The 26,268-nt window shown below is 47.0% G+C and overlaps 1 protein-coding gene across 1 annotated transcript; it reads left to right on the forward strand.

Moving 5' to 3' along the window:
* Window positions 1–7,400: 7,400 nt before the first annotated feature.
* On the forward strand, window positions 7,401–26,058 carry LOC308173519 (separin-like; the record flags this gene model as incomplete). The annotated part of the gene is made up of 31 exons (XM_080548547.1): window positions 7,401–7,487; window positions 7,678–7,980; window positions 8,090–8,839; window positions 9,251–9,352; window positions 9,533–9,644; window positions 9,748–9,872; window positions 10,825–11,018; window positions 11,678–11,920; window positions 12,043–12,187; window positions 12,311–12,470; window positions 13,443–13,585; window positions 14,018–14,152; window positions 14,966–15,091; window positions 15,545–15,719; window positions 16,308–16,403; window positions 16,831–16,987; window positions 17,287–17,396; window positions 17,498–18,675; window positions 19,340–19,796; window positions 19,937–20,062; window positions 20,493–20,706; window positions 20,984–21,189; window positions 22,262–22,389; window positions 22,598–22,720; window positions 22,951–23,100; window positions 23,530–23,697; window positions 23,962–24,066; window positions 24,393–24,511; window positions 24,636–24,719; window positions 25,210–25,374; window positions 25,857–26,058. 31 exons carry the CDS (start codon window positions 7,401–7,403, stop codon window positions 26,056–26,058), a joined length of 6,588 nt encoding a protein of 2,195 aa, XP_080404673.1.
* Window positions 26,059–26,268: the final 210 nt, after the last annotated feature.

Consider the following 26,268-nt stretch of genomic DNA (forward strand, 5'->3'; position numbering starts at 1 on the left):
AAGTATAATTGATACTTAGTATCAAAGGTGAGAGCAGCTATCTCAGGATTAAGTTATACTCTCTTATACTCTCTAGACTCTTATACTCTCTTATACTCTCTTATACCCTTGTATGATTTTAAACTTTTAAAGGTGTTTGGTGTTTACATCCGTAATAATTCCTCTTTTTTTTTTTTTTTCTCATTCATTATCTTTAACAAATTACCTTTTTGTAATGCCAAAACGAATGCCTTTTGGTGTGAATGCCTTTGTTAATTTAATATAGCAAATATTTTTATCCTGAGTGATGCATTTTAGATGAATATTCTATGTGTACACTGCATATTTTTAAAGATCTTTAATAATAAAGTATTACCAAACTGTCCTTGAAATCACTGTTTGTGCAGGTGTGCTTAGAGGGTACAATGATTTTTGCCTTCATATGTCTTAAAGGTCTTGATGGTCTTGATGGTCTTGATGGTATCAACATCACTAGGAAAAGGAAAATCCAGGTTTATTTTCGATAGATCTTGCGATACTTATCAACATATGCCTATATTTTCCTTTAGAGACGTTGATGGAATGCCCCCCTGGTGATTCTTCATAGTAGCAGAAATTATTGGAAGATTAGTTTATTGGAGAATGCATAGGGGCACTTTGACTAAAGTTGTCCTCTCCAACATTAACGAAATTCATTTAACAGAAATTGCAATTGCATGCAAGCTTAAAGACATTCTCAAGTTTAAATAAACAATGAGTGGTTATTATTTAAGACGGCTCTGAATTAGTCATCGAATCTATTTCTGTTCTAGTGCAGAAGCCGAATACAGGAAATGCCATCTACCCTTTTAAAACATTTCTGGGGGAAGACCCACAGACCCCCATTAAAACTGCTTCTGACTCCCATGCTTTTAGCACATTATATTATCATCAGCACTACAATTAAACAGATCTCTCAAATCCTCTTTTGAAACATGCTTTTCAATATATATATTATTTCTTTTGGTAATATGGAGGATACACTCGGTCTAATATTGCAATTATTTACTCAACAAACAACAACAAAACGCAATAGAAGTCATCTACTAATTCATTGTGTAGGAAAAAACGCAGCAATGGAAAGAAAGGTTCTGGAGTAGTAATCATTCCCTCAAGGTGTCCTCGTGGAAACATTCAGTCGTCCTCTCGTCTCGTCCCTCCCGGTGGGGCAGAGGGCCCATGCAGTCCTGGAGGTACTGAGTCAGGACACGGTGGAGATGCTGAACGCTGTGGCTGCGTCTCAGAGTGTGGCCCTCGTCAGGGTAGATCTGCAGGGTGTAGTTGGCCTTCGCCGCCACTAGGCGGTCAATGAGCTCTGCCGTGTGCTGCAAGTGGACCTTTGCTGCAAGACATTGGCACCCCCCAAAACAGAGAGTTTAGTAAGTAATCCCAGTATGCATGTAGAAAAACACATATGGTGAGCTTAGAATGATAAGGTTCTATCTCCGTTTAGAATGATAAGGTTCTATCTCCGTTTAGGGCAGTTCAGAGATATTGAGCGTCAAAGTTTTTACATTCCATTATGTTTTGTGAGATGGAACCTTTGTATTTTATGAATTACTAACTCAAAAATGTCAACATTTTAAAAATAACATCACACAGGCATTAATAAACACCTAATGGATCAGTGTAAAAAACTAAATTTGGACAAAAATGGAGATAGAACCGTATAATTCTAACGTCACAATATTTTGTTTATCAGCCTCTCACCATCTGCAGTTCCATGTAGAATTAGAAAAGTATTTCCCCTTAGTCTTAGGACGTCATCCAGCACAGAGGCAGCCTGAGGAGACACATTTGAGGTCTTTTGATAATGAAGAACTGAATAATCGGACCAACTGGAAATCCCATGGGTTTATATTAAGGGCTTGAGTGTGAGTGGGTTATTTGCAACCTATAGTGGTAACGATTGGGACAGTGACTGAGCATGCAATCACTTGATGTTATTTATGTCTTTAAAATCTATACTGTATGAAATGTATCTTAATTGTGTCTTAATTTAAATGTATCCCTCCTCAGATCTGTGAGTACGTCGCTTTTCTAGTTCAATATTGAACTTATTAACAGGATCAAGACAAATAGCCTCAAAAATAGACACATTGTGCTCAGCTGATACAGAACAGAGGTGGGTTATAGGCTCTCCCAAAGCCCACTGTGAATAGAAGGCCCAGAACGGAACCCTTACTGACAGTATAGAAGCTCTCCTCATTGGCTGGTAGACCCAGGTATCTCTCTGAGAAAGCAGCATCAATGACAAATGACAAATCATTTACGACTGAACCACAAGATGTCCAAAAAGTAGGAAATTAACTGTGATCACAGTGAACAAAAATGGAACATCAAAAGTTAGAGGATGACATCTGTCAACTACTACATAGTAGTTTGTCTCTTCATGAAAACAAAGATAAATATAAATGTAACTTTAATATAGTTGTTTTAAGCAAAAATGACACGTGTTGTTATGCACTGTTGTATAAAAAAACGATTGAATAAAAATATATGATAAAAAAAAAAGAGCAACAATGATTTAGGCAACCCACTGTAGATTTTTAAAGTCTGTAATGGGAGCCATCACTGCAGCACACTTGAATACGTTGTCGGTTGCTGCCAACATCTTTAGTGCGAGAAGTCCACCAAACGCCTGTTGAAAAAAAGATGAATCATGCACATGAATATAATTCACGGGATGATATAGCATTTTAACCCCCTACAGTAAGAGTGTGAGCTTAGTTAAGTCAGCAGGATAGCATGTGTACTGCACTGACAACCACAATCCTCAATTTTTGTCAAACAAAATGTGTACCTCTGATCCTCTTTCTCAATGCTCTCTCTGATTGGTGGTGGGCGTGTTGGGAGGGGAGGGGAAGGGGGGGGGTGGGGGGCATAGGCTACAGAGGGACACACAAAAGGTTAGATGTTTTGATGCACTCCCTCCTTGTCCCCTGCCTTTGAGTGACGAGTGACGACCGGTATACCAACACACTGTAGCAACTGACGTTAAAAACGCCACACAGTACCTTTTCCATATAGCCGCACAGTACCTTTCCATATAGCGCAATCCTCCTGCGGTCAATATAGGGCAGCTCCATCAACCACCTACAACAAAGAACGCATTATTCCTATCAGTGACTTCTCTCTACATGACTCCTCTCCCCATGACTCCTGTCTACATGACGCCTGTCTCCATGACTCCTGTCCCCATGACTCCTGTATCCATGACTCCTCTCCCCATGACTCCTGTCCCCATGACTCCTGTCTCCATGACTCCTCTCCCCATGACTCCTGTCTCCATGACTCCTGTCCCCATCACTCCTGTCTCAGTGACTCCTGTCTCAGTGACTTCAGCCTTCAGATAGATGCAGTAATATGGTGCAGTGAAATATGTCGCCTTGATCCTGTGATACATTTGGATGTCCGCTACGAATACCTAATCAACTTCAACATTATTGTGCCTCTTTTGGCCCAGACGACAGTAATGATGGTTTTGAGAATCAGTAAAAACAAATACATAATAAACAGTATAATTTTTCATGAAGATGGAACGGACTCCAGAAGGCGATTCAGGCAACAGAAAATAGAAACAGTCAAAAACCAGAACATATCCAAACTCTTACAATAGAAAACCACCTCACCATCCAAAACATGTAATAACAAGACACAGACACTGTAAGAAACCAAATGACTAACATTCAAACGCTGTTAGCAGATGTCTCAAAAAAGACTTGAATAATTAAGCAAAGCAATCTTTGAAATGACACGTCATTTTGTTTTATGTGATTGTTTGAATCGATTTGTCTGTATTTCTATATGTATGTGCAGCATCTGCTGCCCCGACTGTACTGCGTGTGTGTGTGTGTGTGTGTATGTCTATGTGTGTGCGTGCGTGTGTGTGTGCGTGTGCTCATGCACAAAGACATTTTATGACCTCGTCCAGTGTCGTACAGTCAGAGTAATTGTGACCCCCCAAGCCACAGAGGTCAGAGGTCAAACACTGCTGAAGTGTAAACAGTGTACCTATCCTCCCTGCTGTGCTACTGTATCCAGATAAGCAAACACTGTGCTTCAGGAAGTAAACTATCCTGATACAAACTCACTAATGGATATGACAAAAGCTTAACACATCGAGCTCCATCGTGTATTTGTCTCAGGCGGTGTGTTATACCAATGGAGGCTGGTGGAGGCGGAGAACACCTGGATCATTGGAATTAGATTAGATTAGATTTAACTTTATTGTCATTGCAGAGTACAAGTACCAGACAATGAAATGCAGTATGCAAATGCAAAAAAAGCATGGAATGAGGAAGGAAGAATACCTGATTCCTCATTCCATTCAAAGCATTACAATGAGCACATTTAACTTTAACCCAACCAGACCAGACCAAGTGCACTCTATGTCCCCCCCCCCAGGCTCCAGCTTCATGAACCAGGCACGGCGCTCCATGGAGCTGGGTGCTGTGTTTGGTTCTGAAGGCTCAGTCTCATTGGTCTCTGGCCCCTGGCGCCAGCAGTGTCCACCCCCCTTCTTCTCACCCATAATAGTGGCTAGATGACTGTAATAAGTGTCCAGTGTGTCTGACTGTGTCTTTTCTGATGAGTACAAGAGTCGCCTTGTGTTCCACAATTCATTTAATGGGCCAGGTAACAGCAGCAGCAGGAGGAGGAGGGAGGTAGGGAGAGAGAGAGAGAGAGAGAGAGAGGGGGGGGGGGAGGGAGGGAGGGAGGGAGAGAGAGAGAGAGAGGGGGGGGGGAGGGAGAGGGAGGGGGGGAGGGAGAGAGAGAGATATTTTCTGTGAGAAGTGTACGTATCTGTACTGCAGTAACCTCAAACCTCGTGAAGGAGCCATATGGGGAATGATGTCTGATGATTGCCTCTTAATTGAACCATTGAATGCTTATTCCATAGCTTAATGTTTCTAAATGTTTTATATGTATATGTAATGTAATTTTTTGATTATGAAAAAATAAACCATCTTTAAAAGTATGTTTCCCTGTGTCGTACTATTTGCACTGTGTGTAATGGTTATTGGTTGAAGCAGGATTTGATGATGGATGGTGTCATTTCTCTCAGCAGCACAATGCACCTGCTACAAAAGGCAATGATGGAATCAGGCCACTAGGAGGCGATATCTCACAGAAAGTAAAATAGACTTGTGTTACAGTTTTTCCTCTAGTCTATCGCTTTAACACTATCATCGCAGCCTCAAACACAATGACCAAAACCTGAAACTGGTGTATTTTATCTCACACCAATTCTTCACTTCAATGACAAACATATGTCTTGCTTATCACTCATTTTGCAGCTCTAAACCACACAGTCAACAAAACACTAAGGGGAAATAAGAAACCTTATTCCAAAGCGCTTCCCCAGTGGCCTCTCATTCACACACCAATGGCGGCAAGCTCATTGGGAGCAATTTTGGGCTCAGTGTCTTGCCCAAGGACACCTCGACATGTAGCCAGCCGGGGTTCGAACCGCCAATTTGCCGACCTTGCGATCATTAGTCGCCTGCTCTACCTTCTGCATTGGGTTGCCGTGGCTTGGGTTGCCAACCCCTGATCTACAGTACATCACAATCAAAGCGCGCGCATTGAAACAGGTATATATATCGCCTACGGGGTTGCCAGATGGGGCGTGTTACCGCCGAATGTGCTACTTTTGATCACACTGGGCCGGAAAAAAACAATTTGGGCGGTTGGGCTGGCTGGATAAATAGCATTTAGGCAGCATCAAAATATCAGTGCCTGAAAGAAAGTTACAAAATGCGTGAAGTTAAAACACACAACCCTAGTAGAAGCTACATACAATGTGCAGGTTTTTATTTTTATTTTATTTTATTTTACAAACATCATTGGCAACAACAACAGACATACAGTTTAGGGAGCAGGAGATGAGCACCTTGCCCAATAGTAATTAGCGGTTTTCTGACAATCTAGGTTTTTTGGGCTGGTTTTGGGTGGATTTAGCTGTTTTTTTAGACCGTGGTTAGTTAGGCTGGAAATTGTCAATCCCATATGGCAACACTGATCGCCTAACGGTAAAAACATTTGAACGAAAACGACAGTTCCACATTTACTACAGACGCCACTGGAACAACGTTTTGCTTTCGTAGTGATTGAAAACGAAATGGAACCAGAGGGTGAAAAGTTGGATGATCATGGTGGGTTTGAAGTCCATACTTTATATATGTTTTAATATCATCGCAAACATAGGCTTAAAACACCTGCTAGCATGCTAATTCCATGCTAATTTCATGCTAATTTCATGCTAATTTCACGCTACGCTAATGTTACCGAGTTGGCTAGTCACATGACCCACATCACATCACATCAGCCACAGTAGTGAGAACTACGTAGTACAACTCCCACAACTGGATACTAGCTGCTTCGTTTCCAATAACAGCTAAGCTAGTTTACTTTACTTATCATAATGTACATTTGTGATGTAGGGATAGTGTGTTTAACACTGTTTTATTCAGAATAATATGATGCATAAATCCCGTTTTGTCCTGCTAAAATGTCATGTATGTGTTACGGTAACCATGTGGGAATACGGTACATGTGGGAAAACTAGGGTTAGGGTTAGGTGCTATGTCGATTTGGTACATGCTGGCATGCCTAACCCTAACCCTAACCCTAACCCTAACCTTAACCCTAGCACCCTAGCACCTAACCTTAACCCTAACCTTAACCCTAGCACCCTAGCACCTAACCCTAACCCTAACCTTAACCCTAGCACCTAAACCTAACCCTAACCCTAGCACCTAACCCTAACCTTAACCCTAGCACCCTAGCACCTAACCCTAGCACCCTAGCACCTAACCCTAACCCTAACCTTAACCCTAGCACCTAAACCTAACCCTAACCCTAACCCTAGCACCTAACCCTAGCACCCTAGCACCTAACCCTAACCCTAACCTTAACCCTAGCACCTAAACCTAACCCTAACCCTAACCCTACCTCTAACCCTAACCCTAACCCTAACCTTAACCCTAGCACCTAAACCTAACCCGAACCCTAACCCTAACCTTAACCCTAGCACCTAACCCTAACCCTAACCGTAGCACCCTAGCACCTAACCCTAACCCTAGTTTTCCCACATGTACCGTTATGTTATGATTGTTATGATCCAAAACTGGTAAAATATTTATGCAATACTTTGAGCTAGTTGAGTGATATTACTGCCGTAATGATAATGACCCAAATATTCATTCTGCTAAATTGCCAACACAGAGGTTAAGATCCTAAGAGATTAACACATGGTATGGTAAATCGTGCTTAGCGTGCTAACTCCAATCCTTAGCCGAGATAAACTAGCAAGATCAAGATGACACAATTTCTCTAAATAACACGAGATATCTCATAATTATGTTTTAACCGCAGAGATGAAGATGAAGGTCTTGTCAGTTGAGGAGTACATCAAGCGGACAGCTGGTCCAAAGGAGACCAGTCTGCTACATGAAGAGTTGGAGGTGAGTGATGTTATTATTATTTAAACATTAAATATGTTATTTAGCTAAGGTTACTCCTTTGTAGGACAATGTATGTATCATTCAAAACTATAGCTAACGTTTCTAGATTCGTTTATGTTTTGGCTTTAGATATTCATGTAGTCGGCCTTGCCATGTAGGCTACTACACCGTAACTGTATTTTCATTACAGAATTTCGTGAGGGCTGGACCTGGGCGACACGTTCAAAGGTTTTGTGACCGGGTTATCCGAGCCTGTCACCATCAACTGGGAGTGGGACCCCCGGACAGTGACCACGTCACACGTCTGATCCAGCTGGTGGAGTTTGCCCTCTCCGGGTATGACCTTTCCGGGGAGTTTGAGGCTCAGAGCAGTCCTCTGTACATGGAGAAAATCATCTTCCACATACTGAGTAAACTGAGCTCTCTGGGAGTGCACCGTCCGTTTAGCCACCTGGGAACCCTGCTCTACCAAAGGATTGCTCCAGCTCCACAGGTAAAAGGAGCAGAAGTACTTGCTTTTTAAATGTATGATAGTATAATGCATCGAATTTTTACTGTGTACACCTGCTCAATCTGTTGTGTTGTTGACTGTGTCTTCATAGACCGGGGACTTCCGTGTTCTGGTGCAGGACTGCTTTACCGTGCTGTGGAACGGACTGTCAGGAGTCCAAGACAACACCCCCCTAAACCCTAGGGACAAGCTCCGTTGCCAGATGCAGTCCCTGGGCTTCCTGCTGCTGCTTGACAGGGGGAGTCCACTTCCTCTCTCGAGCTCCGAAGTACCCATGTACACAAATCGCGCCCTGGCCCAGTACGAGAAGAGCTGTGGGACTCTGACGGAGGAGGACGCTTCCTTCCTCCTACAGGAGACACACAGTCACCTCCTGGCCCATTGGACTGGGGGACAAGGCGGGGAAGGGGACAGGGACCTCTCGGAGCAACCCTGCCTCTCTACGCTCTGTGAGGTGGTGCTGATGAACTCCAAGCTCCTCTGTAAGGCAGGCTGCTGGGGTCTGGCCTCAGGACTGATGGACGGTGTTATGGGTAGGGTCAAGGGGTGTACTAACGGACTCAGGCAAGCTCTGGTGTTGGGCAGGCGGGCAGTAGACGTACATCGCTCCCTGAGCTCAGGAGAGGATTGTCGGCTGGCGTTCACAGACTGTGCATGGGACCTCAGGTCTCTCCCTGCTGCCTTAGAGGACCCGGTGGCCCATGCTGTCCTGGAGGGATGCGGGATGGTGGTGTGGGCAGTGGAGGCAGGCAAGAGCAAGGGTCTGAGTGGAGCAGGCCTGCTCGCCTTGTTCTTCTTTCTGCAGCAGTACCATCGATTACTACAGAAGAGATCACAGAAGGTTGGTGACATTTGTCACCTTTCTGCTAAATTAGCCGTTTTTACGTCTAAGTCTCATCCAAGTCACATGATGCGTGAGCTAACTAATCTTCCTGTCTGCTAAACTCTGCTGCTGTTGAAATAACTTTTAGCTTCAGGCAGCTAGGTACAATTCCAGACAGCGTGGATAACAGTCAGAGTAAACTGTTTTCCAAGTAATTATGAGGGTGTTATGGTCAGGGCTGCCGCTACTTACACGATTAGACCATTGATACATTTTCTTCGTTTTCAGGCAAAAATAAAAAAGTGTCACCTTTTTGGGCCATCCCCAATTTGCACCCCTGATTGTATCATGATAAAATGCTGTAGTGGAAGAATTTCCAATGTTCTCACAGAAACATGTCGGGTGGGTGTGTATGTCGCACTTTAACAGGATTTAAAAGGATTTTGGCCCGAGAGCCAAATTCAGAAGCAGCTGTGTTTCAGCATGTCCCGGGTCTTTGTGTTTGCCTATGAGAGCCTGATTGCTTCGAAGGTAAGAAGGCTCCCAGCTCTCACCCAAATGAGTTTTTATCCTCTTTGGAATTCTACTTCAGTTCAGGCCATTGGATCATGGCCCTAGTTTATAAAGTTGTTGGTAATTGTTTAGTCAGCATTCACATTTATTTGAGCTCAAATTGTTAATTTGAATGAAAATGCTGTTGTTTTGTTTCAGCTGGAGAAGAGGGAGACACTAGACAGTGTACTGCTGTATTGCAATGCCACAGCAGGCCGGATGATGACTGAAGTCCGCAAACTGCCCAGTGACGACATGCTCGTCCAAGCAGGTAACTGACCGATTGTGGCATCTCATTTAATCTGGTTCAGCCCCAGCATGTTAATACCAGATGGCTGATGTGTCTGTGTGTGTGTCTGCCGTCCTCTCTATAGTCACAACAGTGAATAGGCTGGCATGTGCTCTTTACAACCGCCGGCTGTACGACCAGGCCTTCACTCTGTTGGAGATCCTGTGCCAGGACCTACGGAAGAACTGCCCTGCCTCTCTGTCTAATGAGGTAATACCTACCCCTTTAAACATGTTCATTTGTTAGTAGATTATCTTCATTTTTAAATATATATATATATATATTTGTTTTTAGGGCATTTCTGCTTTATTGGGATAGAGATTGACAGGAAAGATGGGTTGGAGAGAGGAGGGATGACATGCAGGATAGGTCGATGGCCAGAATCGAACCAGGGACCCTGCGATTACGCTGCATGCACCTTAGTGAGCTACTACACTGCTTAGGCGTCTCTAAACATGTTAATTTGTTAGTAGATTTGAGTGGATGCCTCATTTCCGTGGGTGGATAGGTTTCGATGTGAAAGTCATTGATACTTTGGGAAAGAGCTACTGTACATGAATTCAATCGGATGTTGTTGTTTTTTTGTTGTATTGTTTGTTTTTTTTAATATGTTTTTTGGGCATTTCTGCTTTAATGGGATAGACAGTAGAGATTGACAGGGAGAGAGAGAGCATATCAGAGAGAGGCGCCCCTCCATTCAGATATTGTTCATCAACACATTTGTGACTGCTCCTGGTGTTTCTGGACACCTCTCGGAAATGAGAAAGACGTCAAATTCGTCTTTAAAGTTTTTTTTTTTTTTTTTAAATTTTCGTTTTTTTAGCTAACATTCAACTCGAAGATGTGAAGTACCCACTCGTTATTTTTCTGAACAGTTTTACGTTCATTAAATAAGTGTAATCTATAACACAATGACTTCGTTTCTTGTTGTTTGATGGGGATTCATTATCTTTGATGGGGATTTTCTGTGCTTAGGGATTTCCGGTGTAGCAACTTTCAAATACTCATGTCGTCTTCAATTTGTTTCCGATTTCAATGTATGATGCATCATTTGAAAGCTTACAATCTGTAGTTTAAGCACATGTAAAAAACAGAAAAATGATTTCGCCTACAGGTAGCCATTTTCATTGGGCTGTGTCACATTTGGTGTGTCTTTCTCCAGTTGAGCTGGGCCTTCAGGTGGGCGGTGCAGAGCTCTCGCCGGAGCGGTCAGCTGGAGCGTGCCTTGGACTGGGTCATCCTGTGGCTGCAGGCCCTGGGTGACCGGGTCACGGGTCACATGACGGAGCCCGTCTCTCTGTGGGTCAAAATCAAGGTGGATGCCGTTCAGGCCGGTCAGGAGGACACACGCCTCAGGTATTGGTTACTAGTAGGGATCCACTGTTCACAAGGCTTCTGTTGTTGTTAAGTGTCTGTGTGATGTCAAGGAGGTACATTTTTCATCTTGTCTCCTTTATTCTTCTCTTGAGTTTCTATTAATGACTTGAACTGTTTGTGGTTGTAACTTGCCCTGTGGTGTTCGCTTAAATACTTCATCATCCCTCCAGTACTTCTAAATTCCTCCTCCAGTAAAGGTTATATTTTTACTGGAGCGGCTGTGGCGCAGGAGGTAGGTTGGCAGATCGGCGGTTCGAGCCCCGACTGGCCACATGTCGAAGTGTCCTTGGGCAAGTCACTGAACCCCAAATTGCTCCCAGTGAGCGGGCCGGCACCTTGCATGGTAGCTTACCGCCATTGGTGTGTGAATGCGTGTGTGAATGGGTGAATGAGAGGCCGTTGTAAAGCGCTTTGGATAAAGGCGCTATATAAGTGCAGTCCATTTACCATTTAATGTTACGCATACAGAGCGACTGATTGGAGTAACCCTCCCCTGTCATGTTGTTGAACATTCTTTCGTTTTTGTTACTTAACGTTGACATTTGTATCTGAATGCCAATGTTGAGGAACCAAAGCCAGAAGAATTTTACTCTTGTGTACTTGTACATTGAGATGTAATAAAAGCCATTCTGAATCAGGACTCTGCGCGACGGTTTTGGGTGTAACGTCCCAGACGAGGGCGTGATGCTCTGTCTCCTCGAGGAGGAGCTACGCGTCTACAAGGAGGTGTCAGGAGACACCACCGAGGAGCGCTACAACACACTCTGTGACCTGCTGGACATCTGCCACGAGAGCAGCTTCCACACACACCTGCGTGCTGTCTACCTGTGTGAGATGGCCCAGGTGGTGTGTTTCCAGGACTTCAGCGAACAGACAGACTGGTAGGATTTACCTTGAACTGTAGAGTGAACGATTTACAGAACACACAAACATGGCCCACGTAAGTGCCTTCTTTTTATATAAAAAAATAAAATTAAAATAATAATTATTTGCAACTGTGCAGCTCGGCAGTTGATTTTACCCAAGAGGCCCTGCGCTTGCTGGAGGAGGAGCAAGAGACCAGTAAGAATGCTGATAGGCTCAAGGATGACAAGGCCCACGCCTCTTTGTGGCTCTACATCTGCACCCTGGAGAAGACCCAACAGGAGGTCGGTGCTCCCTAGTTTGAGTATCAGGAGTTGAACATTTTCCCCTTTTCCTTCTTTATGTGTCTTTATGGACATTTAAGCCTTAAAACTGACCCTTGGGATTTCTTCCTGGGCATTTTCTAGGCCATCGAGACAGAGAAGAAGTTGCAGGATGTGATTGAGCGGGCCGGGGGCGACGCCGTTCCTGTGAGCAGCAACGACCTGGACTACGAGGACAAGCAGAAGCAGCAGGACAGTCACCTGGTGTACGAGGGGCTCGGCTTCGACTTGGCGGCAGAGAGCAGTAAAGAATTACATTTACATCTTTGGCATTTAGCAGACGTCTTATTCCAAAGCGACTTACAACAAATACATTCGACTGACTATGTGAGTCATCTATCCACCAGTCATAGCAGGAACAAGTAATCTATGTTCAGGCCTGGAGCCATTGGCAGTCGGCTAGAAGAAGTGATTTTTGGGGGGGACATAGGAGAAACAGTATGGGGGCGGGTATTAGATGTCTCAGGAGAAACAGTATGGGGGCGGGTATTAGATGTCTCAGGAGAAACAGTACAGGGGGGTAGTAGATGTCTCAGGAGAAACAGTATGGTGGGGGGTAGTAGATGTCTCAGGAGAAACAGTATGGTGGGGGGTAGTAGATGTCTCAGGAGAAACAGTATGGTGGGGGGTAGTAGATGTCTCAGGAGAAACAGTATGGTGGGGGGTAGTAGATGTCTCAGGAGGGACAGTATGGGCGGGTAGTAGATCTCTCCGGGGGGACAGTTAAGGTGTAGCCTGAAGAGATGGGTCTAGTCTCTGGCGGAAGATGGGGAGGAATCCTGTAACAGCATCAGCCTTGTGTGTGTCAGACCTCAGTTAGGATGTCTGTCAGCCTGTTGTTTACAGGGGTGGCCAGCCCTGGTCCTGGTAGACCATCGTATTTCAAAACGTTTAATCTAGATCTGGACAATGCAAGTTTTTGCTATCCAGGATCAGATCTATCTGGCCGATTTTGAGTAGTACAGGGGGGGGGAAATCAGCCAGCTTGATCTGATCTTGGTTAGCAAAAAAGAATCTGGATCATTCTGTGTCTCCAGATTTGAAAAATATGAAATACTCGACCCTGAAGATTCAAATAATCACCTCATCACCGCCTCCCCGGTTAGAATCCACCAGACCTGGGTTGACCTGGGTTGACCTGGGTTGACCTGGGTTGACCTGGGTTGACCTGGGTTGACCTGGGTTGACCTGGGTGTTTGTCTGTCTGTCTCCTCAGAGCGGAGCCAGCCTCTGGACAGGGCGCTGAGAGAGTGGTCCTCTCTGCTGCAGAAGCGTAAAGATCTGCCTTCAGTCAGGAACCCCAAACAGACCTGTTCCTCCATCGCCCTCACCGCTGCTCTCTACAAACTCATGGGCAAGGTAAGAGACTTATCAGTTAGTGTTAGTCTTCAACTGCCCTTTGGCACATTCAGATCTGAAAGGGATCTGATAGTTTTGAGCAGAAGGGTTTATGGCTCCATCTTGCCTTTTGACGGGTAGGGGTTATGAAGACAAAGGCTCATTTATTTGTATACCACATAATCATACAAATTAATCTAGACTCGTAATGCTTTACAAAAAACATGAGCTAACATAATTAAAACGTGAAAAAAAGTTCAGCTTTAAAACGATTCATAAAAAACAAATCAATCGGTTAAAAAAGCCTTGCTTAACTCTTTAAAAAATACACTCATTTAAAAGCCGAACAGAACATAAAAGTCTTCAGCATATTTTTAAAGGATATAGATCCAATGTGCGTTCGTTACTAGACTGCATCATGTCAACTCTTCACTTCACCTCTCCTCATCCTAGCCTCTGCAGGCTCTTGAGAGTTACCAGCTGGCCATCGGCCTCTCCCGTTGCCTTGGCGATGCCCAAGGCTGTGCCACCTCCCTGTGCCACTCTGCCAGACTGCTTCTCGACCTGGGTGCCCCTGGACCAGCACAGGTAACTCACCTGCTGATAGGGTTGAGGCTTCACATAAGCTTCACAGACGCATGACATCTAAGGCCGCATCTACACTTGACACTTCAATCCAATCCTTTTGTCATCCGAACAGGATGATCACATACTACTTTATGATAACTGTACACAGGGCTCCCACGGGTCCTTGAAATCCTTGAAAGTTTGTGAATTTCATAGAAAAAAAAATCAAGGCCTTAAAGGTTTTTGAAAATAGACATGGGTCAATGAAAGTGCTTGAATTCTTCTCTCTCTCTCTCTCTCAAAAAACAACAACTTTACACATATTTCACAATATATTGTTTTGCTGTGCTGGGGTAGAGAAGGCAAGAGACCATCTAGTGTTCAAGCCTCTACATTCAAGCCTCTCTTTTTAATTGTTGTTTGAGCGGATAGTTCCTATTATATAAATTCTCATCTAGGTCTGTCTCAAACTATGCCGTGTTGGGTCCTTGAATTTGAGGAAATTGAGTCTTGAAAGTCCTTGAAAGGTGCTTGAATTTGATGTTTCAGAAGGTGTGGGAACCCTGTGTACAGGTCTAGAGGATGCACAAAAGTCGCATTGTGTTGACATTGTGGCCCGATTGTGTTTTGGCATCCGGCTGACCACCATTTTTTGTGTTTGTAATACCAGGTGAGGACACATGTTGTGATCTGATCGTCATGTTTGTATATCAGAAGTCTGGTTTTCAATGTCAAGTGTAGACGAGGCCTAAACAAACGGGTGAAACCCTATTCAGCTACATCACGTAAGCTAAATGTTGTGTTTTATCTTGACCTTTTGATTGGCTGTTTCAGAGCCAACTGGAGGAAGCAGAGCAGTGTCTGGCCTCTGACTCCGTCAGCTCCACCACTGAGGGACCCTCTACTCTCTCTATGACGGCCAAACTGCTGAGGGCTCAGCTCTGTTACAGCACAGGACAGGTAACACACACACACACACACACACACACACACACACACACAAGCTTGTGACAGTGACACACACTCGCACAGACACAACAGAGGAAGCTCACTAGGCCGTAGCAGATTGCGTAATTTAGACGCTTTTATTCAAATTAGTTAATATTTTATCTCCAATTACAGGGACATTCTCCCTGGAGTAATTTAGGGCTAAGTGCCTTACTCAAGGCCACACTAGAGAGTGGTGTTCCCAGGTGGGATTGGAACTCATGACCTTCTGATCACCAGTCCAACTCACTATCCACTAGGTCAGGCCAACGCTAGCCGATGCTGGTACCACCCAATATAAATAACAAAGGGATCAAACAAGTAGCCATTGCTCTCTCACCCTCACCATCTCTCGTTTCCTTTTCTTCTCCTCCTCCTCCTCCTCCTCCTCCTCTCAAACTCTCCTGTACCTCTTCATGTCTCCAGGTGGAGCTTGGGGTGCCTTACCTGTGTGAGGTGCTGAATGAGTTGGGCCGAGAGCAGAGGTACTCTAAGAGCTGGTACCTGCATCGTGCCCGAACCCTCCAGACCAGCAGTGCCTACTTGAGTCTGGACACGGGCACGCTGTCCCAAGACCTGCGGCAACAGATCACCCAGCATGGTCAGCAGCACCCTAGATTGTATTTGTATTTATAAAAAAAAAAAAAAAAAAAATGCTTTATTGGGATAGAGACGGTAGAGATTGACAGGAAAGATGGGTGAGAGAGAAGAGGGGTGACATGCAGGATATGTCGACGGTCGGAATCGAACCGGGGACCCTGCGATTACACGGCTGACGCCTTAGTGTGCTACGCCACCAAGCGGCCCTTTACGTTTACATCTGAACCGTTTAGCAGACGCTTTTATACCAAAAAAACGTATAATTAAAGATTACAGGGACAGTCTACCTGGAGTAATTTAGGGCTAAGTGCCATACTCAAGGGCACACTAGTGGTGGTATTCCCAGGTGGGATTTTAATAATACTATCATATAATATCATATCATATCTGTATTTAGCTTGCAGGGTGGCCTCTGTTGGAAAATGGTCATTAGTGGTCATATGCCGTCTGTTGCTTTAAATCTAGGATGTTTTGCGTTGTGAGTTCCAAGGGGGATATGACAGGTATGAGAATGAGGTGTTTTGGTTGCATTGCTGTTTTGTTGATGTGTTTGCGTGTGCGTGTGCGTGTGCGTGTGTGTGTGCTCCAGGACTGAAGACTGCAGACACTGCCCTCACTGAGAGTCTGGAGTGGCTCGCCAGTCTGCTGGCGGCGCTGGTGGGGAAAGGCTTGTACGGAGCCAACTGTAACATTTAAACACGCTTCATTAACCAAGGTAGGGCTGGGCTGGCATACTGTCCACCACACATACTGTACTTCATAGACTGCGGCATCGACTGGCTAAGTAGTCTCATGAAGCTTCATTGACCACGGTTTGGGTGTTCCCCCCCACTCCACGTAGAATACGTGTCTATAAACCTCTTGAATGTGGCTCAAGGGAAATCCTCACTCTTGTACCCCATTTTTTAAAGTGGTAAGATTTGCCTACCTTTTATACGATACTCCTTTAGGCCCGTCCGTCTGCAAGTCGTGCTGAGGTTAATTTGGTTGTCAGTCTGTTCTATTGACCTGCTCCCTCTGCCCCCCCCCCCCCCCCCCCCCGGTGATAACCTGGTCTTGTGTGTCAGTCTGTCCTGTTGACCTCTGACCCCCCCCCCCCCCCCCCCCTGCAGGTGAGAACCTGCTGTTGAAGTGGCTGGTGATGTCAGAGCTGCTGAGCTGCTCTCTGAAGATTGTGGCAGTGAGGAGCAGCACCGGGGCCGTACATGAGGCCAGGCACCTGTGTCTGGAGGCCCTCAAACTGGCCACCAAGCTGCAGACTCTTAGCCAGTACGTGTGTGGGTGTGGGTGTGGGTGTGGGTGTGTGTGTGCGTGTGGGTGTGTGTGTGTGTGTGTGTGTGTGTGTGTGTGTGTGTGTGTGTATGTGTGTGTGGGGTGTGGGGTGTGGGTTGTGTGTCTGTGTCTCTCAGCAATACTAGTTGTATAAACATCTTTCTTTTTCTTTTAGTATGCTGAACATTTATTTACATTTTTGAGCAACAATTTTCTGCATTTTCAATCTTGGAACAAGAATTGGAAAAAACATGCTTTTGGCTTCTGAAACTCTGAGTGTCTTTGTCCTTGTGTAGATATGCGGAGCTGCTGGTGCTGAAGGCCGAGTTGGAGCTGATGAAGGGCGAGAGGGTGGAGAGTGCACTGGACCTGGACAGAGTCTTTAACCTTCTGGAACTCTGCATGGGTTAGTCAACTTCACCCTAGTAGTGCCTCTTACTGTTGGAAACTCTTCGAGTCCCGTGGCCAACGATGCTAACAACGTTTTTGCTCTCTTTAACCTCTTAGATTTTTCTAATCAGGAGAAGAAGGTCGAGGTGAAGATCAAACCGAGGAAAGGCCGTCCGTCGCGGAAGCCCGATACCCCCCTCCCCAGCCCTGTGGAGGACTCCAAGAGCTTCCTGACCACCAGGTGGCTCCCTAAGGAGCCCGTGGAGAGGAAGGACCCGGCCAGCTCCCCGCCGCTCAAAGCTCGGCCCCAGTGCTGGCCCTCCTCCCTGGACCACAGGCCCGACTGCCAGTGCCCCTGCTGCTCCGAGCCCAGCCTGGGCCGGGTCACCGTACGCTGGGCGACCGCACAGGCCGACCTGGCCCTCCAGCTGGGCCCGGCGGAAGCCAGCGCCAGCCGCAAGCTCCACCTGGCCACCTTGGCCCGCTGCAAGAGCGTCACCGCCAAACTGGCCGTCAGACTGGCCGGGCTCTTCCCCGGTGTTGTTTCCGGCCCTGCGAACCGCTTCCCCAAACCAGCCTTGCTGCAGGACGTGGTGGGCAGTGTTTACCTGCGCATGGCGCTGGCCGGGCTGGAGCTACAGCTGGACAAGGGCCACGGGCCGTGGAAGATCCTGGAGGCCGGCCTGGCGTTCGTGACCGCCAAGCCCTCTCCGGACCTGGGGCCCCTTAGGGTGGGCCTGCTGGCGGCCAAAGCCCTGGCCGCATGTCTGGCCCTGGCGGCCCAGAGGGACTGCTCCCCGGAGGAGCTCTTCTCTGCCGCCTGGACTTGGAACGCACCCAAAGGGGACGTGGAGACGCACCACATCAAGGCCAAACCGCTGCCTCTCCCAGCCTTGGCCAGGAAGACGAGGAAGGAAGACCCGGCGGCCGTCGCCGCCGCCAAGCCGAAAGACGCCAAGACGCCCAGAGTCCCCAAGAACAATGTGACGTTCTCCTTGTCCTCCATCAAAGCAAGTGGCAAGTGTCTGGCCCCGCCCATGACACCGGTGATGGTGAAACCCTCCCAGGCCAGATCTGGAGGGAGGGAGCTCAGCTCGTTTGACTTCAGCACGGAGGTGCCCACGGTGGCCTGCACCCCTGTCCAGCGGGCCAGAGCACCGAGAGGAGGAGGAGGAGGAGGAGCGAAGGCGGCCCCCAAGCTGGCGTTCCAGGTTTATGAAGAGGCGTCACCATCTCAGGAGAAACCCCAGCCTGTCCCTGCAGCCCCCAAGAAGACAAACAAGTCTCGCTTCAAGGTACGCCAGGGCCCAGTCGTTCAAAACTTTCAATCTGGATCAGAATGATCCCGCTTATTTTTTTTTGCTATCCAGGATAAATGGTAAATGGACTGACTTATATAGCGCCTTATTCCAAAGCACTTTACAATGGCCTCTCATTCACCCATTCACACACCAATGGCGGCATGCTACCATGCAAGGCGCCGTCCCGCTCATTTGGAGCAATTTGGGGTTCAGTGTCTTTGCCCAAGGACACTTCGACATGTGGCCAGCTGGGGCTCGAACTGCCGATCTGCCAACCTTGCGATCATTAGACGCCGGCTCTACCTATTAGACGCCGGCTCTACCTCCTGAGCCACAGCCGCCCCAGCCATTTTGAGTCATTTCAGCCAGCTTGATCTGATCCTGGATCACAAAAAAGAATCTGCATCATTCTGATCCAGATTAAACGTTTTTTAACAACTGGGCCCAGGAGGTCAAATTATTTTAGGGCTTTCATAATCCAGCGTCTTATATGATCTTTAGAGAGGCCTGATCATAAAGACTTGTACTACTATCATATTTGTATATGTCGGTCTGTTTTGTGCATCTTGAAATTAATTGGTATGGTGGAGTGTTAGAATCACTAGCAAACTGCCACGGGTATTGCAGCACGGTTCTGACCTTTTGTCTCCTGGCCTAGGTGCAATTCAGTGACGAGAGTGACGCAGAGGCCGACCCCCAACAGAAGGGGCTCAAAGAGAAGAAACCGGCGGCCTCAAAAAAGCCGACCGCCTCCACCAGAACGACCCGCGTCCGCAAGCAGCCAGCGGCACCGGAGCCGCCTGCGGAGAAGAAGTCCCTTCCCAAGAGGCAGGGCAGGCGCAAGGTTAGCACAGCGGTCCCCCACTCCACCTCTTCTGAGGAGGAGGTGGTGGAGGTGGTGCCGGCCCCAGCCAGGAGAGGAGGCAGACCCAGGAGACAGCAGGCTGCCGGGAGGGAGGCTGCTGCTGCGGCAGCCGGAGCAGGGGGACCAGACACTGGGGAGGAACCAGAGAGGTTGAGGACGATCGATGAGGACATGGAAGGGATTATGATGGACAGCAGTATTGAAGAGCTGAGAGCGTCCGACACTGAGACTGAGGAGTCTGCCGCATCCAGTAAGTGTGTGTGTGTGTGTGTGTGTGTGTGTGTGTGTGTGGATTGAAAGATGCCATAGTGTCGTTGTCTTGTAACATCCCTGAGCGCTGAGGCTAATGTCACTGTTGAACCGACTCCACTTTGCCTCGTCTCTCTGCAGGCATGGCTGTGGACGGCCCAGGCACTGGTTTTGAGGTCCTGCGGAGGGACCTGTGTGGTGACGGAGAGAGAGACTGTTTGTCTGAGCTCAGGAGCGGAGGCCCCCTTCACTCCAACGCCGTGCCAGGTGAGCGTCACGAGTCTGAGGCCCTGCTCTGTCACTAGTCGAGGCTTTTAAAAAACTAGCTAAAACAGATCTTTTCTCCCTGGCCTTTGACCTGAGGTGAGCCTGCCTCCAGACACTGCACTTTTTGCACTTTTATTTCTGCACTTGTATTTGTATCGCACCATGTTTTTAGATTTTATCTATTTTATCTGTTTTATATCTGTATTTTATCTTGTTTTTTTCTTTTACCAGCACTTTGGGCGGCTGTTTGTCATTGTAAAATTGTGCTATATAAATAAACGTTACTTACTTACTTAGTCTTCCATGGTGTGCATCTGAGAGCTCTGTTGAGAGATTTGAGACATAAGAGATTTTGTTTGAATCTGAGTGATCTGTATAGACAAGACAGGCGAGTAACAGCCCTCTTTCTCTTTCCTTTCCTTCCACATAGATGGTCTTTCTCTGGAGGTGGTGCAGTCTTTGCTGCGTTCTGCCTGGTTGGCCCTTCAGCATTTCCCCCCGCCCAGCCTCTACCCCAGCCTCTGTACCCTGCTGGCCCTTTTGCTGGGGCAACAGGACCCGGTCACCACGGCGATGCTCCATGCCCAGTCCGTGGGTGTCACTACCCAGCATGACATGATCCGACATCTCTCAAATCGCCTCAGGTCAGTCACCCATATTCTCTTTCCTAAGTCCAAATCAGCCTCTTCCCCCCCCTGGGATTGGCAATGATCAATAGTGCCATGGAAGTTGCCTTCCAAAACAATCGATTCAACCTAGCCTATCAGATCTACACAAGGGGCTAGGGGGTAGATCAGGAGATGAGCATCTCTCTTTGATCCTATTTCTTCCTCCTTTTGTTTTTGTGTTTATTGTAGTATTGTTTTTAAGTCGTTCCGTCAGAGAAGATCCAGTGACCTTGTTGCTGTGTTCCTTCTGTAGGAAGCTGAAGGAGAACGCCAGCGAGCTGACAGACAAACTGGGTTCTCTGAGTCTAGACGACCCCCCTGCCCGGACCGGGACGGTCCCTCTGGAGCAGAGACTAGCTCAGCTGGAGAACATCTTCGCCTTTCCTACCGCAGACCCCTCCGCCTTCCCACAGCACCACTGCCAACAGTTCATCCAACAAATAAACAACCTCCCTAAAGGTACAGTACATAGGGTTCCCACGGGTCCTTGAAATCCTTGAATGTTTGTGAATTTGAGAAAAATAATCAAGGCCGTAAAAGTTTTTGAAAATCGACATGGGTCATTGAAAGTGCTTGAATTCCCCTCTCTCTCTCTCTCTCTCTCTCTGTCTCTCTCTAAAATAAAAATATAGGTAACATGTAGACGGGAATAAAACAACCATACTAGTTACTACGGTTAATTAGTTAGCTAGATTTTAAACATAACGCCGTTAGATTTGAAAACCGTTCATGGTCATTCCTATTATATACATTCTCATCTAGATCAAACTATGCCGTGGTGGGCCCTTGAATTTGAGTCTTGAAAGTCCTTGAAAGGTGCTTGAATTTGATGTTTCAGAGGGTGTAGGAACCCTGAGTACAGCTCAAGGGTTTTACATCAAGACCCATCTCTTCAGGCTATGCACCTTATGTTTACATTTACAGTTTTGGGCATTTAGCAGACGCCTTTATCCAAAGCGACAAATACATTTGTCTAAGTAATGAATCATCTATCCGTCAGTGATCGCAATAAAAAGTTATCTATGCTCAGCGCCAGGGGCCATTGGCAGTCACAATGCTGGAAGAAAGAGAAAGCTGCTATATAAATAAACAGGGTTCCCGCGCTGGTCTTAAAAAGCCTTTAAGTCTAAAATCCACCAATCCATAAGGCCTAGAAAGGCCAAAAATGTCAGTTATTCTGCCTAAAAATTATGTGCTAGGTCTTAAGAATGAGATCCTGCAAGGAAATCAGTCCGACCACATCTATTTACGCAGAACATAATGAAGCTAGAACCAAAATGCCAATTTGCCAATTCAGTGAAATCCCTAATTTCATCACCTCGACGATGACAAAAAGCTATATGGTGTCGCGAATAGGTCTAAAATTCTATTCAAAGAGGTCTATAAAAAGGTCTAAAAAGACTACATTTGACTTGTTGAAACTTGTAGGAACCCTGAATAAAGCTTATTAACACCCAGGAGCAAACTGTCAGTGAATGCGAGTTGTGTTTTGGTGGTTTACAGCATGGTGACCTGACTTCTCTCTCTGTAGGGGTGACGGTGTGTCTGCTCTCGGTGGCCAGGGTGCAGCCAGGGGAGATTGGGGACACCCTCCTGCTGACCCGTCTGGAGAGGGGCTCCTCTCCTGTCACCGTCTGCATCCACACCGCCCAGCGGCAGGTGAGGAACTCACACACACACACACACACACACACACACACACACACACACACACACACACTCACCCACTCACTCACTCACTGACTCACACACACAGACACATGTCTATTACATGTGTATTACACCGTTGATTGTTGCTTGATACCTATGCGTGCGCGCACACACATATACATATACTGACTGTCTGTCTGTCTGTGTCTCTGTGTAGCACCCTTTAAGCTGGCTGCTTCAGGAGTTTGACAGTATCCAGAAGCAGCAGAAGGTGGTGTGGTCTGAGTCGGAGAAGACCCAGTGGTGGGCAGGACGCTGGGCACTGGACAGTCGCGTTAAGGTAAGGGCAGGGGCGGGCGGTCACTCTGCTGGGTGCGGGCAGGCATGGATGAGCAAGTTGGTCGGGAGAGAGTCGGGCTTAACCCGTACATCTAGAGGGCGATGCTTAACAAGCAAGTGGATGCATGTCTAACGGTTGTTCCTCATGTGGGTGTTTTTGATTTGCCCCTAAATCTTGTCTCCCTCTCTTGTCCGTCCGTCCGTCCCCCCCCCCTTGTTTTCCTGTCTTAGAAATTGTGTGAGAAGATGGAGGCAATGCTGGGCTGCTGGCGGGGGCTTCTTTTGCCCCAGACCTCTGACCCCAAGCTCATCACCCAGGCCAAGCACCTCCACAAGACCTTCACTGCCTGGGGAGTGCAGACCTCTGAAGAGATGCTCAAGGTGTGTGCCCCTCCCTCTCAGAAAAGGATGTGAAAGGAAGGGAGTCTTAATGGACCTATCGCTAAGCCACGCCCCAAAATAGAAATTGTCCAATCATATCACAGCAAAAGTCACTACAGGCAGAAAACTCGGACAAACAACTTGCTAATATCTGATGGTGAAAAGCTTCTAGACTAAATATTCTTGTCATCTTTAAAAAAACATGTCTACAGTATTACTTGCTGTGGCAGAAATCAGAAATTTGCCAACTCCCGCCATTGTAAGTCATTGAATGTCATTCAGTCACGGTCAGTCAGTCACTGTCAGTGAAGCGTTGTTTGTTTTTCCGAGTTTTCAAAGGGGGTGTGGCTTAGCGATAGGTCCATTGATACGAGTACACGGTCTCTCTGTTGACTAACAGGCGGTTCTCGTTAACCCTGTGTGTTCCAGGCTTTGCTGTCGGCCTCTCCTCTCCTCTCCCTGGGAGACGTGCGATGGTTCGCCCAGGGACTGTGTCCGGAGCGGGCGGAGGAGTGTGTGGCGCTGCTGCGGGCGGCCGTGTCGGCGCTGCGAGAGAGGGCGGAGCCACAGGGACATGTGGTGCTCATCCTGGACAAGGTTAGTGGTGGGAGGGGGGGGGGGGGTCACATAATCTCAGTTATCCATCATAAACATGCATGTGTTTATGAGGGATCGCACACACACACACTTTTCCCATCTCTCCGCAACTCTGTCACTCAAATGTGCACCACGATGTCAACATACCCTGCGAACAACAAAGCACAGTGTGGTAGTTTGTGTGACGTACTACTATGCTTTTTTTAGTTGTTCACGTATTGCAAGCGCTGTGATGTAATATCTATCATGTTTCCTCCTCCGCAGTACCTCCAGAAGCTTCCGTGGGAGACCATCTCCTGCCTCAGTTCCCGTGCCGTGACCCGCATGCCCTCTCTGTCCTCCCTACTGGGCCACTGTGCCCTGAGAACTGTGAGATGAAGCACTGTTTGAATCGGCACATTGGGGCCTGGTCAGTTAGCCTGGTCAGTTAGCTTGGTCAGTTAGCCTGGTCAGTTAGCCTGGTCAGTTAGCTGGGTGCGGGCAGGCATGGATGAGCAAGTTGGTCGGGAGAGAGTCGGGCTTAACCCGTCCATCTAGAGGGCGATGCTTACAAGCAAACTAACAAATCAGTAACAGTTAACTAACAGTCAGATGCATGCAGCAAATTATGACTTATTTTTTTAATGCTAGTGACTCATTTGTTTCAAGCTGAATAGTGACGCGGGCGTACTGCTTGTCTCTTTTCCTCCCCTCAGTCTGACCCTGAGTGCGTCCTGAATCGAGGAGTGGACCCTAAGCGGGTCTTCTACGTGCTCAACCCTGATGCCAACCTTCCAGGCACAGAGGAGCGACTTAAAGACCTCTTCTGCTCCAAGTGAGCCTAGTGCCAGTTCATACTGTACTGCATGTCTGCTGCTGTTTAGGATTTGTCTCTTATTAATATCTCTCTCTCTCTCTCTCTCTCTCGCTCCTTCCTTCACTCCCTTTTCCTTCTCAAGTGGGTATGCTTGGCAAGGTGTGAGTGGGGCTGCTCCCGACACTGACCATCTGCAGGAAGCTGTCACTACTGAAGATCTCTACATGTGAGTAGGGAAATGTCACAATTGAGTTGACTGGAACTTACTTCTGTTTGGAAATGTCTGCTGCAGCTCCTCTGTGTGGTATTTCAAAATGTTTAATCTAGATCAGAATGATCCAGATTCTTTCTTTTGCAATCCCGGATCAGATCTAGTATCAGGTGGCAGGTTTTGAGTTGTATTGGGGAAATCAGCCAGCTCGATCTGATCCTGTATCGCAAAAGAAACATCTGAACTATCATTCTGAGCTCGTTTGACATTTTTTAAATACTGGGGCCCAGGTGTTCAAAACTTTTAATCTGGATCAGAATGACCCCGACTCTTTCGAGCTGGCTGATTTCCCCTATACGACTCAAAATCAGCCAGATAGATCTGATCCTGCATCAGAGAAAAGAATCGGGGTCATTCTGACCCAGATTAAAAGTTTTGAACAACCGGGCCCAGAGGTTGCCCAGTCTTTCCTGTGTTGCTCACGTGCCGCTCTCTGTTGCCGTAGTTACGTGGGCCACGGAGCAGGGGCACGCTTCCTCGACAGACAGAAGATCCTGCAGGAGGAGATGAGGGCCGCCTGTATGCTGTTTGGCTGCAGCAGTGCTGCTCTGGTTGTGCGTGGGGAGCTGGAGGGGTCTGGCATCATCCTCGACTACCTAATGGCAGGCTGGTAAGACTCGACAGACAGGCTAAACCCAGGGACGCATGCACGAATACACAGCGTTTCCTTGTCTCTGTACTCTGCCAATTAAATTGAATCTAAAGGGGAATCCTTTTACAGTATTCTATACACACATCATGCAGGGTTCCCACTGGTCCTTGAAATCCTTGAAAGTGTGTGAATTTGAGAAAAAGAAATCAAGGTCTTCAAAGTTTTTGAAAATAGACATGGGGTCATTGAAAGTGCTTGAATTCCCCTCTCGAGTTCTGTCTCAAACTATGCCGTGTTGGGTCCTTGAATTTAAGGGAATTGAGTCTTGAAAGTCCTTGAAAGGTGCTGTTTCATAATGTGTGGGAACCCTGATAATTCTACTTTAGTGCCCAATCTGCCCATACAAGGTACTGAAATTAAAAAACTGAGTGCGTGATCAGTTGCTGTGTGCGTGTCTGTGAACTGGATGTTCTAGTATGCCCGTCTGCTCTGCCCTGTAGCCCGTTGGTTCTGGGGAACCTGTGGGACGTTACCGACCGGGACATCGACCGCTTCACCACGGCCCTGCTGCAGTCCTGGATGTCTGCAGGCCCTGGGGCCGCTCTCCTGGACCACATGGACTCATCCCGCCAGGCCACCCAACTCAAATACATCATAGGAGCTGCGCCTGTGGTCTACGGCCTCCCCGTACACTTGCGATAGGACGAGGAGACGCACCGTTTTAGAAACGAAGCAATTTCACACCCAATGCCCCCGATACTAGTGTGTATGATGTTAAACTTCTGTTTGTGAGTGTGTGAGTGTGTATTTTTGTGTGTGTATATAATGTAAGTATAATTGATACTTAGTATCAAAGGTGAGAGCAGCTATCTCAGGATTAAGTTATACTCTCTTATACTCTCTTATACTCTC

Source organism: Nansenia antarctica (assembly GCF_963989245.1).
Source record: "Nansenia antarctica genome assembly, chromosome: 18".
Taxonomy (NCBI): Eukaryota; Metazoa; Chordata; class Actinopteri; order Argentiniformes; family Microstomatidae; genus Nansenia; species Nansenia antarctica.